At 43.3% G+C, this 12759-nt stretch overlaps 1 protein-coding gene across 1 annotated transcript; it reads left to right on the top strand.

Moving 5' to 3' along the window:
* Positions 1-2503: 2503 nt before the first annotated feature.
* On the top strand, positions 2504-11351 carry LOC102683955 (DNA replication fork stabilization factor DONSON). Its single transcript, XM_006638073.3, has 10 exons — positions 2504-3415; positions 3815-3898; positions 4787-4990; positions 5477-5655; positions 7577-7755; positions 7980-8109; positions 8625-8741; positions 9202-9400; positions 9622-9834; positions 10135-11351. Exons 1-10 carry the CDS (start codon positions 2999-3001, stop codon positions 10270-10272), a joined length of 1860 nt encoding a protein of 619 aa, XP_006638136.3. The 5' UTR covers positions 2504-2998; the 3' UTR covers positions 10273-11351.
* Positions 11352-12759: the final 1408 nt, after the last annotated feature.

Here is a 12759-nt window from a genome sequence, read left to right on the forward strand (position 1 = left end):
TCTCCCAGCAATGTCACTTTGCCTTGATGGAACAGGAACATGTGGGTTTCTGACTTAATGCCAATCTCTTCACCCCCAACCTCCTCCCACAAACTCCACAGCTATTCCTGAACTCCAGAGGAATTTTCAACACACAGCATGCTCGGCAAGCCCAGACCTGCTTTCTGCCCGCACCACCCTTCCCCAGGACGGAGGTGGAGTGACTGTTCCTGACAGGCAGATACAGCAGTGGGGACTAATCGTAATGTGCACTCTTACCAAGGATGAAGAAGAAGCATAGCCTTTAGGACTAAATCATAGTTTCCTCACATTCTAAATGTCTTTAAAACCCACAGGCTGCAATCCTTACTACTAAAAAAAGTTACAAATGAGAGGAGACCAACAGACCCATCTATCACACATTTTGTTCACAGGGTAAAAATAGGTGAGGGCAGCTTCGGTTGGCAGGGCCCTCAGAAAACAAAATCATCTGTGTCAAGGCCTGCGTGTTTTCCAGCTCCATACATCTGAGCCCAACCCAGCACAGCACAGACTTGTCAGGGTTAAACTCAACAGAAGCGACATGCCAACCTCACCTGACCACAGAGTCAGGCTGGAACTGAACCTCAAACTAGATTTAATGATGGCGAAACCACTGTGGCTGCTAACTGTGTGTCAGCTGCCTGAGCGAGAATGAGTGTGTGTAGGGGGTTGTGCGTATTGACAACTACAAAACAACAAGGGACTCTGGTCTACCCTCACATGTTCCAGTCAGGAAGTGCCAAGCACTTTGCTTCCCAACATATCTTCCATATGTTTAGCTGGGGGGCAGTTATTCAGATGTCCTCCTGTTATGCAATACTAACAGAACTGTTAGAGCTGGCATAAAGGATGTATAATTTACAATATCCTTAACCTGATACAAAAACACATAGGCAACCACACTCTGTCCCATCTGGAGCTGTGTGACACTAAGGTGAGCAGTGTGGAACTTTGCTCAGACATTGTGTTTACAAACAGGGTGTGAGAGTCTGCCACAAATCTGACTTCCATTCAACCAAAGCCATACTTTTCGTCTCTTTGTTAGCTAGATGTATGTTTGCCAAGAAAACGCAAGCATATTGGAAGCTGGCACTTTGTTGATGCCTGTTGACAGTAGGGGAAGCAGACGTGTAACTATACATAATCTGAATTACTTTGCCAGACTGTGTTTGAAAGAATATTTATACAAATACATTTTTAATTATGCAGTGCTTTTCTGCATCTAGATAGTATCTTTTTAATCTGCACTTTTGAACTTGTAAAATCCCTTTAAAAAATGGGAAGCAAAATTTGGCTGCACAGTGTAGCTCTATTCCCGAATACCCGGCCTGGCACAGCGATACTGCCTTTAACACTCCCTTGTTGTCTCAAAATCGGGTACTTCTCTACGGGTGAATGAACCGGTTTACTGAGTAACGCAATCTGTTGCATTGTACGGAGAAACTGCGTCATCTAGTGGACAAATTATGTCATGGCGTGTATATAACAATCGTATGCAGTCTTTCATGTAAAAAGATCGGAGGATTCCGGTAACAGAAATTAGAAGAACGTTTTCCCCGTTTTTCAGTTGAAATAGTATAAATAATACCCTGAACGTGGTGATTGTTTTAAAGTCATATGTCATGAAGCGCCTTGGGCCAAACTTGATGAGAAAGGCGCTATATAAAAATGCATTGAATTGAATTGAATATGTATTTTCTATTTTACACAGCTCTTCACGAGTGACAGTTAATTTGGGATCGATTTGTAAGGGTGGATTTAAAATATATTGTAAATGCCGTTACTCATACTAATTCTGTTACTTCTAGGAGTGCAATCAAGCTACTATCTGTAGCCCGATTTAATCATATTTCAGGAGCTAAGCAAAGCTGCCCCTTAAAAAAAGAGATGGGAGACCACCAAAGACATTAATGAGTGAAAATGTCTCTTAATAAAATTGTCAGCCAACGTAATAATATACATTCTTTCAGAATTTCCTAGAGGCCCTTAATTTTAGGAGTCCCCTCTCCTTCATAAAGCACTTTTAGGTCCTTTGGAATGAAAAGCATAACGCATTTAACGAATTTTATTTAATAAATAAAAGTACATAAACTGTACATGTACATGATTTTTGTTGCTGACAAGTATCTTTGATATATATTTTTAATTTGGCTGACAATTTTATAAATAGACATTTTCACTCATTCATATAACTGGATATTTTGTTAGAACAATTTGTTGAAGTATCTTGCCTAAAGTGACAACAGCAGTAACTCACTAGAAATGTGAACAACCTTCCAGATATGAACCCAAAATCCTAGTTGATTGATCAATCTATTCTATTTTGTCTGAATTAAAAACATACAATATATCCAGCTCCTGCCCGCTCACTACAATGTTGATAACTGGACGTACAGCACAAGCACATGTTAAGCTCGGGAGAGCGTACGTAGACATCTCGCTCTAGGACCTGCCCAGGAAATTACCGGGAGAGTGACGTCATTACGTCAGTGTACTGTGGCGTGCTTGTATTACGCGCGAAATTTGTCCTCACAGAGCAATAAGAGAAAATCAGATGGAGTGAAGAAGCATCGAAATAATACAGAGATTTGGAACTCTTACGTCATATAAAAAGAGGACGGAATTTATCATTGTTCGCGATAAAAGTTAGTTCTTAAAATGTTTTTGTATTCCTTATTTTAGGAGTACATTTTCTCGTAATTGGTGGTATGTGCTGTCTTTCATATAGAGAGGCGATCTGAAGGTTTGCGACTTGGCGGGGTTCAGTTGTTGGAAGTACAGAAACAGTAACAGGAAAAAAAAAACAGGAAATCTCAATTGCTCGTCACACCAGCTTTGCGCGGGTAAAGTACGCTTTAATTCGGGGTTGATTTGTAGTTTACAGACGGTGAAGACTTACATGCTTCACACCGAGGGAAGTTGGCGAAGCTGGATACCTTGTTTTAGAAAATAAACTGAAGTAGCATCGAAAGCGACCATGTCTGAACACGCAGGCTACTCTCCGAGCTTCAAGAGACCTGCAGACACTCTGCGGTTGCGGAGGCAGCGACAGCGCTCCCGCAGCGAAGTGTTGACCTCTGGCGGCTGCAGCTCCGGGGCCAGTCCGGGGGGTGCGCTTTCCGGGATCAGGCCCTTCTCTCCGGGACCCCTTCTGGGCTCCGCGGTGCGCACGGGTGGCCAAAAGCGCAGGAACCCCTTCGCTAGCATCGAGAACACGTACAACAGCCCGAAAAAGAGGGCTGTGGAGGACTGCCAGGGGGGGGACGGACCGGCGGGGTGCAAGCCCCCTGTGGAGGCCGAGGGAGAGAACGGTCCACAGGGACTGAGCGTCTTGGAACGCGGCCTCTGCACACGGCGTGTTCTTGCAGAGACGCACAGCCGAGAACCCTTCAAGGTAAGAAGTCCCTTTCTTAATGCAGTGTTACTAATACACTACACCAGCGTAATCACTTGTGTTTAGAATCGGTGATGTCTCACCCTGATGCGATTTTAAATAAGAAAAATTACATTATGCAAGTAAACCCAATGTTTAGAAATGAACATCTTTTCATATTTTCAAAATATGCTGCAGAGTTTATGAGTTTAGGTGGTGTAGTATAGGAATTTACATTGAGTGCAACAGTGCAAGTGATTAATAAAATGCACACTGGGAGAGTAGTAGGACAGTTGGCATGTCATGGCCTCTGAATGTCCACTCTTAGTGGCAGTTTCAAATGAGGGTGTTGCCTGCAGTCAGTGAAGGTGACATCTCTTTTGCACCTGATATGTAGCTGCTTTTTCTTTTAATTTCCAGGTGGAACTTTCTCTTCCAGAAGATGATTCCCTTTTGGAGAGAGAGCTGTTTTCAAAACAGACAGCTCGTCCTCACATTTACTTGGTCAGTATGTTTTTGTTTATGATGGTTTTGCTCCTAAGCAGGAGTGGTTAGTGTATTGCTGCCTCTCAGTGCAAATGCCCTGGGTTCAATTCTGGACCTGGGGTGTTATCTGTGTGGAGCTTGTATGTTCTTCTGTATTCATGTGAGTTTCCTCCCACAGTCCCAAAACATATTGGTAGGTTAATTGGCTAGTGGGAAAACTGGCCGTGGTGTGAGTGTGTGCCCACGATGGACCGGTGCCATCCAGGGTGTATCCTGCCTTGCACTTGTTGCATGCTAGGATAGGCTGCAGCTACCCTGAATTGTAAGATACGACTACAAGATCGTTGGGTTTTACTCCAGGGTATTTTGCCTTCCAAAGACTGTTGAAATGCATTTTGTAAAGTCTGTAGAAAGTAGTGTTGTTAGTGCTTTGGATTCTTAACCAGAAGCATTTCCTAACCTGTAGACATTGATGTTGCATGGAACAATTTGTTTCCCAAATTATTCCTGTCCCCCAGTACTGTATACATTAGTACCTCTGGTATAAGTACTAACGCTGTGATGGATTGGCATTTTTCATTCTCATTTTTCAATTCTTGTTCCGCTTTTGTTCCAGTTCCCTAAATGTAAAAAAGGAATTGGAATTGGTGAGAAAAGGGGTTTGGGATTGAAAACTGGAACTGATCCCTGTGCTCCCACGCTCAGGACAGCCATTTTCCCCCAGACCAGTTTAACTTCGGCAACCTGGGAGGAGCTCCAGCCTGATAAACCTCTGGGCTTGAGAAAGAAAATAGTAGAATCTTCTTGTTTGGCTTGATGTTTGCAACAGTCTAGTGTAAATGGGGGACATGGTGATCGCTCGCAGTTGTCTGTACAAATAACCTCACCGCATCCCCTCTCTCCCAGGACTCTGAGGTCCCAGCTGTGACCGCGGCCGCATCCGACACTCCCTGCACTCAGTTCCCTCCAGATTGGAGCCTCAAGACGCGTCTCCTCTTCACCTCCCCTCGCCCCTTTGCCTGGGCAGAGAACCTCAAAGCACAGGAGGAGGCCCAGGGATTGGTCCAGCATTGCCGTGCCACCCATGCCAACCTGCTGTCCCACAATCAGGTACAGAGGGTCCACACACCACAAATTTCATAACCTGCAACGTTGGGGGGGGGGGGACAGGAATTTCTTTTTCAATTTGAAGAGATTGGCTAAGAGTGACTTGTTTTTGATTGTAGGAGGTGGCAGTGTGGGTAGCTGTTGAGCAGTGGGTCAGTTGTTGATAATTTCTGTAGATGATAGAAGTGAGTGGTGATATTAATTGTCTGGGAGTGTTTAGTGTATCAGGAGGAGGGAACTCAATGCCTGGCATCCAAAACATCCCATTGAAAATTGCCCACTGTGCAGTAAACATCCAGTAAGTACGTTTACTCTGCAGTGCTGCACAATGCAGTAAAAACAATTTACAGAGCAGACAGTTGTTGCCCAGTTGTATATTGCCTGTGTTTTCTGCTTTGTAACTCCCCACTCAAGGGAAACTCGAGTACATTGAAGGGGTACCTACTTGTTTCACTAATGTTGACTCCATGTGTGTCTTGCTTTATTCAGGAACTGCAGAACAGCCCAGATTTGCGCTGTGCCTTCCAGCAGAGCCTGGTGTACTGGCAGCACCCTTCCCTGCCCTGGCTGCCCCTCTTCCCTCGGATTGGTGCTGAGCGCAAGCTGTCTGGGAAGAGCGCTCCCTGGGCCCAAGACGAAGCACTGCAGCAGAGCCTGATGAGTGAGTGGTGAGTGGCAATGACAGTCTGTCTGCTGGTTGCTTACTTTTTTCGGGCATTTATGTACATATTTTTATGGGTACCGTAACTGTGATTGTTAATTTGACTTAAGCCCTTTCCACAGTGACCAAAAAGCATTGCATTCTCTTACCTTAAATCAGTGGTTCTCAAACTGTGGTACGCGTACCGGCAGTGGTACGTGGAGTGCCGCCAGGTGGTACGCCAAATGACCCTGGAACTGTGTCGTGTGCGCTGAAAAATCAGGACGGGTTTTCATATTTTGTATTTTAATACGTGTCGAATATGCAGCCTACATACTACGATACAGTGCGTGCTAATACTTCAGTGGACACAAGAGATACTCTGTAGTTCTATACCACTCTATAGGAATGCGTGCTACGGATGCAAGTGACCAATTGTATTTAAAAAAAGCTACTGTATCTCCAGCAAATAGGGAGAAAGGAGAATGTGCATGATTTTGGAACAATGCCAACGTTGTAAACACAGGAATACATAGAAATACGTGCTACGAATGCAGGTAATCTTGTGAGCACACGAAAGCGTGATAACAGAAAAATATTTAAGAACTGTTCTAATTTGAGAAAAATACACCGAGCGTCTCTGTGTTTCGTTCCTATGCGCATCAAATAAAAACTTTAAATAAATACGGAAATAAAAACGGAAACGCTGAAAAATGCAAGCTTGCGGATTGCAAAACCAGGTAAGGTACACTATTTTTGAAGAACCTTATTTACTGTTGGCAAAAAATTCGACGCGTATTATGTGTAGAAAAAAAGCTGCTAAACAGCTTGACCTGCTGCCCCCCTCCCCCTGAAAGACACAGCCATTCATAGAATTATTGAAATGAAGGATTACATCAAAAGTACACTGATAGAGCGCGTTAAGATGAGCAGATGTTTTTCACTGCAATTAGATGAGTCTGTAGTCGATTTGGCCAATTTGCTTGTTTACGTTAGATACAAGTTTGAGGGTATGTCCCATGAAGACTTTCTGTTCTGTAAACCGCTACCAACAGGAACTACAGGAGAGCACATATTTCAGCTTCTGAATGAATTTATCGAAGAGAATGGCCTCGACTGGATAAAATGCATCTGAGTTTGTACAGACGGTGCTAGAGCAATGACAAGCCGACATAACGGTGTAGTTGCACGAATTAGAGAGGTTGCTCCAGAAATTAATGTACGCATTACAACATCCACCGCGAGACCTTTGCCGTCAAGAAAATGCCTGACGATTTAATATCTGTTAGACTCTGTTGTGAATTGTATCAAGGCTCGAAAAATTAATTCACATCTGCTTTGCTCAACTAAACAGGCTCACCCCTCTCACTGAAATGGTGCTTTTTTATTAGTTGTTGTTAATGTTTTTTTTCTGTAAAACACTTTGAGAAGCCACCTTTAAAGGGGCTATATCAAATAAAGTTTATTATTATAATATTTGTTATATGTATGTGTGAGTGTGTGTGCATGCGCGCTCATTTTGGTCATTGAGAATTTCTGGGGTTCCTATGAGATGATGACTTGTAGGTGGTACTTGGATGCTTTGGTTGGATTAGGGGTGGTACTTGGTCCAAAAAGTTTGAGAACCACTGCCTTAAATGATAGAGAGTGCTGCTGTTAAAGATGCCTTCTTGATAGGAAATCTCTGTGCCCTTGAGAGCTGGGAGCTTTGATAGGCTGTGCAGTGGAAAGCTCTAAGACTTAAACAAAAAGGCCAGTGCCAAACTAACCACCTAAGTTTTTTTTTAAATCTATTTCATGAAAATGTCCTTTTTTGTTTCCTTTTAAATTACATGATTTTCTGACTTGACACACAAAAGTGGCCTTGTCGCCCGGCCAGACTGATCATATTTTCTCAATGTTTGTAGAACGCATTCAAAGGCTGGTTCTCATCTGGTTCTCCATTTCAGGTGTGTGAGCGTCACGTCCTTGTACAGCCTGCTCCGGGCTCGGCTGTGTCCTTATTTCTACCTGTGCAGTTACCAATTCACTGTGCTGTTCAGAGCAGCCGGGCTCAGCGGCACACGCAGCATCACAGCGCTGCTGTCCCCCACCACGCTCGGGCTCCGTGAAGCCATGAGGAGCGAGGGTAAGTGTGCCAGTCTTGCCAGCTTCATTCTTCAAGGCTGCTGCATTCCATTCTTCGTTCCATGTGAAATCTTAGTTCATGGGTCTTGTAAGTAAATTGACCTATAAAAATGTGATTTCTGTCTCAAGGGCCAGCGAGGAGTAGTTTAGTTATTAAACTTTTTCACACTTGCATACCTGCACACCAGTGTGGTCTCTGACTTGCAGTTTTGAATCTGCCCCCAGGGATAGAATTCATGCTGCCCCTGGTGGAGGAGAAGAGAAAATGCAGGGGCCCTGGTTCCACTGGGCAGGAAGCTGAGCCAGAACCTGATGGTTCAGGAGCAGAGCCTGGAGAGGAAGAGCACAGTGCAGGGTGAGCATGGGACCTGGAGGCTGTTGACACTGTACTGCTTTTACTAAGCCCTTTTGTCTAAACCCCAAATAATTACCCCAGAGGTATAAGTCCATTTAAATGTTTGTACTTCGTAATTTCAGTTCCTAAAATTGTCTTCAGAGCTCTTTCTTATTACATGTGTATCTGTTAATTTAATATTTGAAACTTAGTAGTGCTGAGTGATATTTTGATGTGATTTGAGACAATTGAGAATATTCTCATTTACAATGATAATTTAAAGCCCATTTATAGAGCAGGCCATTTTATGGGAACAATGTTTGTGAGGTACCTTTCTCCAGGGTACAAGAGCACCTGGTCCTAACCACTTCTTCACTTATGCTGCTTGTTAAATCTATTTTTGATCATTTTCTATCATGAACTGACCTGTATATATCTAGGCCCCAGTTTTTAATGTTTTTTGTTTAAAAAGATCTGTGAGGGTTGCAAAATGTTTTAAGATTCCTGAATGAGGTCATATGATGGTGGTGTTGCAGGGCCCCTGAAGATAGTGGAGAAGATGTGGATGAAGATGACGATGGAGTATTCTCATGGCTGGAGGAGATGGGGGTCCAGGATAAGATAAAGAAACCTAATTCAGCCTTCATTAAGCTGTATCCTTTAGCTGTGCAATCACTGTCTCATTGTAGGGATGCTAAAAAAAGTTATGTTTTACTCTTTCAATTTTCCTCTTTTGCTGCCAGAGTGTTCTTGTGGAGCACTTCTCTTTAGGTAAGTGTTCCACAAGAAGCACTAGATTGAGGAAGGATCAAAGTGCTTAAGGTTTTACCTTTGAGTTGAGTAAAGAAATTTTAATGAAGGGCGTACCTCAGGAGGCCTGAGTCTGAATCCTTTTAACCTCCCAAAGAACATATGTTCCGGTGCTGACAGAAGTGAAAATGCCGTTCTCATTCATAGCTTTAGGAGCGAAGTTTAAAGTTAGAAAGGAATCTGCTTTCTGTGCAATTTCCCTGTAGTGCTGTGGCCAGGCAGACATGGACTATTACATTCTTGAGGTGGCACTGTGTGCTGTTTCGGACCTGTGCTGCTATGTTCCCTGACTTTCTGCTTCAGCCGAAAAGAGCACAGTGAGGCACGTCTGGACCACAAGCCTGAATCAGTGGTGCTGGTGGAGGGACCCAGCACCTTCATCCTGCTCAATTTCCTCATCAATTGCAAGAGTCTGACTGCAGTTGCGGGACCACAGGCTGGTCTGCCTCCCACCCTCTTGGCTCCTGTTGCTTTCAGAGGGGCCACCCTACGCACTCTTAAGGTGAGCCATTCTCCCTTCCCTGCTTATCTTCAATGTCACCCTCAGTTGTTTTTTTGGGTCATCAGATCTTATAGCTGCTCCTTGAGCAATCCATTCTATTCATGTCATACACTTCTTTTACCCATTGATTTTTCTCCTGAATGCTGCCCGTCACTTTGCAAGTCTGCCCATCCATAGTCACCATCCTCTTCCGATACCCATCCTTGCTGTTGTCTGTGTAGGCACGCAGTGTGAATGTGAAGACCCAGGTGCGGAATGGCTTCCAGGACCTGCACAGTTTGGAGATCACAGGCCCGGTGATGCCCCATGCTCTCCATGCACTCACCCTCCTGTTACGTCAGACCCAGCAGGGCTCTTTCTCGGCAGGACTGTACACTCACGAACCTACTGCCGTCCTCAACACTGCACCTTGCCCCCTGGGTGAGCCCATGCAGGTGAGTCCACATGTTCAGGGCTACTGCTGTTCTGTGAGCACTGGTTTGTGTTTTAGGTACCTGTGGCAGCCTTATAATTATAATGTGCTTAGCTTGGAAGGCAGGTTCTTGGCAACATTGGTGCAACCAGTTGATGTATATATTTCATAGCATAACTGATTCATCATTATTACTCTGCTGAAAAACAAATTTCACAATATTGTTTGTTTAAGTTGATATTGATAGATAGGGCTAAACCTAGTGAAAATGAATGACAGGAGACTGTATCTCACTGGTGCTGATTTCCTTTCTCCCTTCCAGGATGGTGTGGCACAGGGCCTGGAAGGTTGCGGGCTGCACCCTGACACTGTGCAACAGCTAACGGGACCTGCCACGCTAGGCAAGAACGCTCTCCGGCAGCTGCAGATGAAGGACTATTGCTACATGTGGAAATCCTGAGACTCACCCTGTAGCATACGCATAGTGCCACAGACCGTTCTCTCTCTGATCCCATTTACTGCTACCACTCTGTCCCTTCTTTGATGTTTTGACCCCTTGTGGGGCTGGCTGGGTCAGTCTTTTTGCTCTGGGACATGTGAGGAATCTCTTCTCATCTTTCCTGTTGAGATACTGCTAGGTAGCATTACGTGGAGGTTCCACTATGATAAACTGGGTAATGGCAATCTGTCCTAACTATTATGGACTTTCTGAAACCTAAACGGCCTAAACATGACGGTCAGCTAATTACTGGTCCTTACTGGTCAGTTGCTGGTCTTCGGTACAAACCTGTTAGATGGCAGTTACATTGGATGCAAATGAATATATGAATAATGTGGCTGTGCTGAAGGAATCAGGGGAGAACTGGTATTTACCCGTCACTAGCCATCTACAGGAAAACCTTTCATGACATGTGAGAAATGACCTCAATTCATTTCAGTGAAAACCTTTCCCCCAGTTAGTCCTTGATGATGTAAGTGCTGTCCAGCAGGAGGGGGTGTTAAATTATCCAGATGGCAGGAATGCAAGCGCATAGCTGGACTCCTGCAACAGATTCTCATCTGTGCAGGGTTGTCCCAGCTGCTCCTTGGGAGAACAGTATTCTCAGGAATCTGAAGTCTTGCTAACTCAAATGAACTTAACGAGTGGAGAATTTAAGGTTACTTGTAAATTTCAAGATTTTAAACTTAAGATGTTAATGAAAACCTAAACTCTAAAACTACAATTCAATGTGGATTTATTTTTAAAGTGACATAGGAAGGTTAGGATTGTAGAAAAATGCATACGAACTTACAGGTGTATGAATATAACGATGACAGCTGATTGAAATAAGATCCTCACTAAGCTGTCCAAAGTCAAGTATCAGTTTGTAAAATTGAAGAATGATCTGTACTAAGTAATGATATCATGGTGCTTGGTCTTATTTAATTTATGGTACTGTCCAAGATTAGTAATAATCAAGGCTTATGAATATATAGGTATATTTGAATTTGTTGCCTTTTGTCTGTACTGTTTTGAATATTAATAAAATGTCCAGCTAATCCAGCTGTACTACATTGTTTTTTTAAAAGTGAAACAATTGAACAGCCTCCCGAGAACCACTCTGGAAGGACTGCCGTGTCTTAGGTTTTTATTCTGCCTTGGACTAGACTTCAATTCAATTATTTATTCACTTCACTTGTCTTAACTTTCTTAACCCATTGAAGACTGTTGCCTGTGGCACAAGGAATTAATATTTCTGTAATACAACAATTTTCTTGAAATGCAATATGCCAAGGGGTCCAGTCCTGGAGGTTAGGTGTGAATGTTGAAAGTTCTTGTTTATAGCTGACTTTTGACATTCTCAAGCAGCTGATTATTGGGCTTATAGGACCATTTTAACCATTTCCAGCCCTTCAGGTGCTGCTGATTTAAAGAAACCTAGAAATATTGCAGGTATCACCCACCCCCCAGGACTGGACCCCTACAGTAGACCTATGAGGGTATGAACAACATGGGAGCTAAAAAATACATTTTTTCTTGATCCAGTGAAGGGACAGAGGGGAGCCAGAACTTATTCCAACAAGTGACAAGTGCATGATGGGATAGACTGTTTTTGGAGGATGGGAGGAAACCTATGTGAATAAGGGACAACATACAAACTATGCCAATACAGTAGCACTCCACCCATAGTATTAATGTCTAGTTAAGTCATGAGAGCTCAAGACAGGAATGAAGAGGCTGAGCCTGGCCGCTTGTGGAATTGGGAGACCTAAGAAAAACAAGGTTGCTTCCGTCTGTGTGTTGGCAGACCAGTAGGTGGCAGTTTTAGAAGCTCTCTGGATCTGAATTTCCAATTGTTTGACTCAGTATAGTGATAGTGGTTGCAGTCATTAAGAGATCTCATCTTTTCGATGCAACTACTTGATAATCATGACACTGTTCCTGGAAATGTGATATGAAACTAGCTTGGTTTGAACAATATGCCTCCCCAAAATTCCTTTTTAATTAAAGAGGTGAAGAACTTTCTCACTATTTGCTAGCACATAAGAGCAGCTGTGTCATATACAGGAATGGACCATGCTCTTGCTTATTGTCATTTCAATACAGTACTGTCATGTTATTTTTTGTTCCAAATGTTCATAAATATTACTGAACAACCTCCTGATTAACAACTGAATAGTTCAACGTCTTTGAAAATTGATGATTTAATCATATAAATATATAGCATGCTAGATTTGGACCTCCAGGGGTCAAGGTTATAGGCCCTCGATCTAACCTTTAAGGCCTTCTTTTTTGTGTGCTTTGTGGTGTTGTCAAATACTTAAGCTCAAAGTTAACAATTTTGCTGTAAAACAACTGTAAAATGAATCACACAACACTTCGTCCTTTCCTGTACAATCTTGTTGAAACATTTTGGCTCAAGGAAGCCCCTGCCTTAGTCTTGGCACAGATCGGCTGCACACTTCT

This window comes from Lepisosteus oculatus, chromosome 13, assembly GCF_040954835.1.
Source record: "Lepisosteus oculatus isolate fLepOcu1 chromosome 13, fLepOcu1.hap2, whole genome shotgun sequence".
Lineage (NCBI taxonomy): Eukaryota > Metazoa > Chordata > Actinopteri > Semionotiformes > Lepisosteidae > Lepisosteus > Lepisosteus oculatus.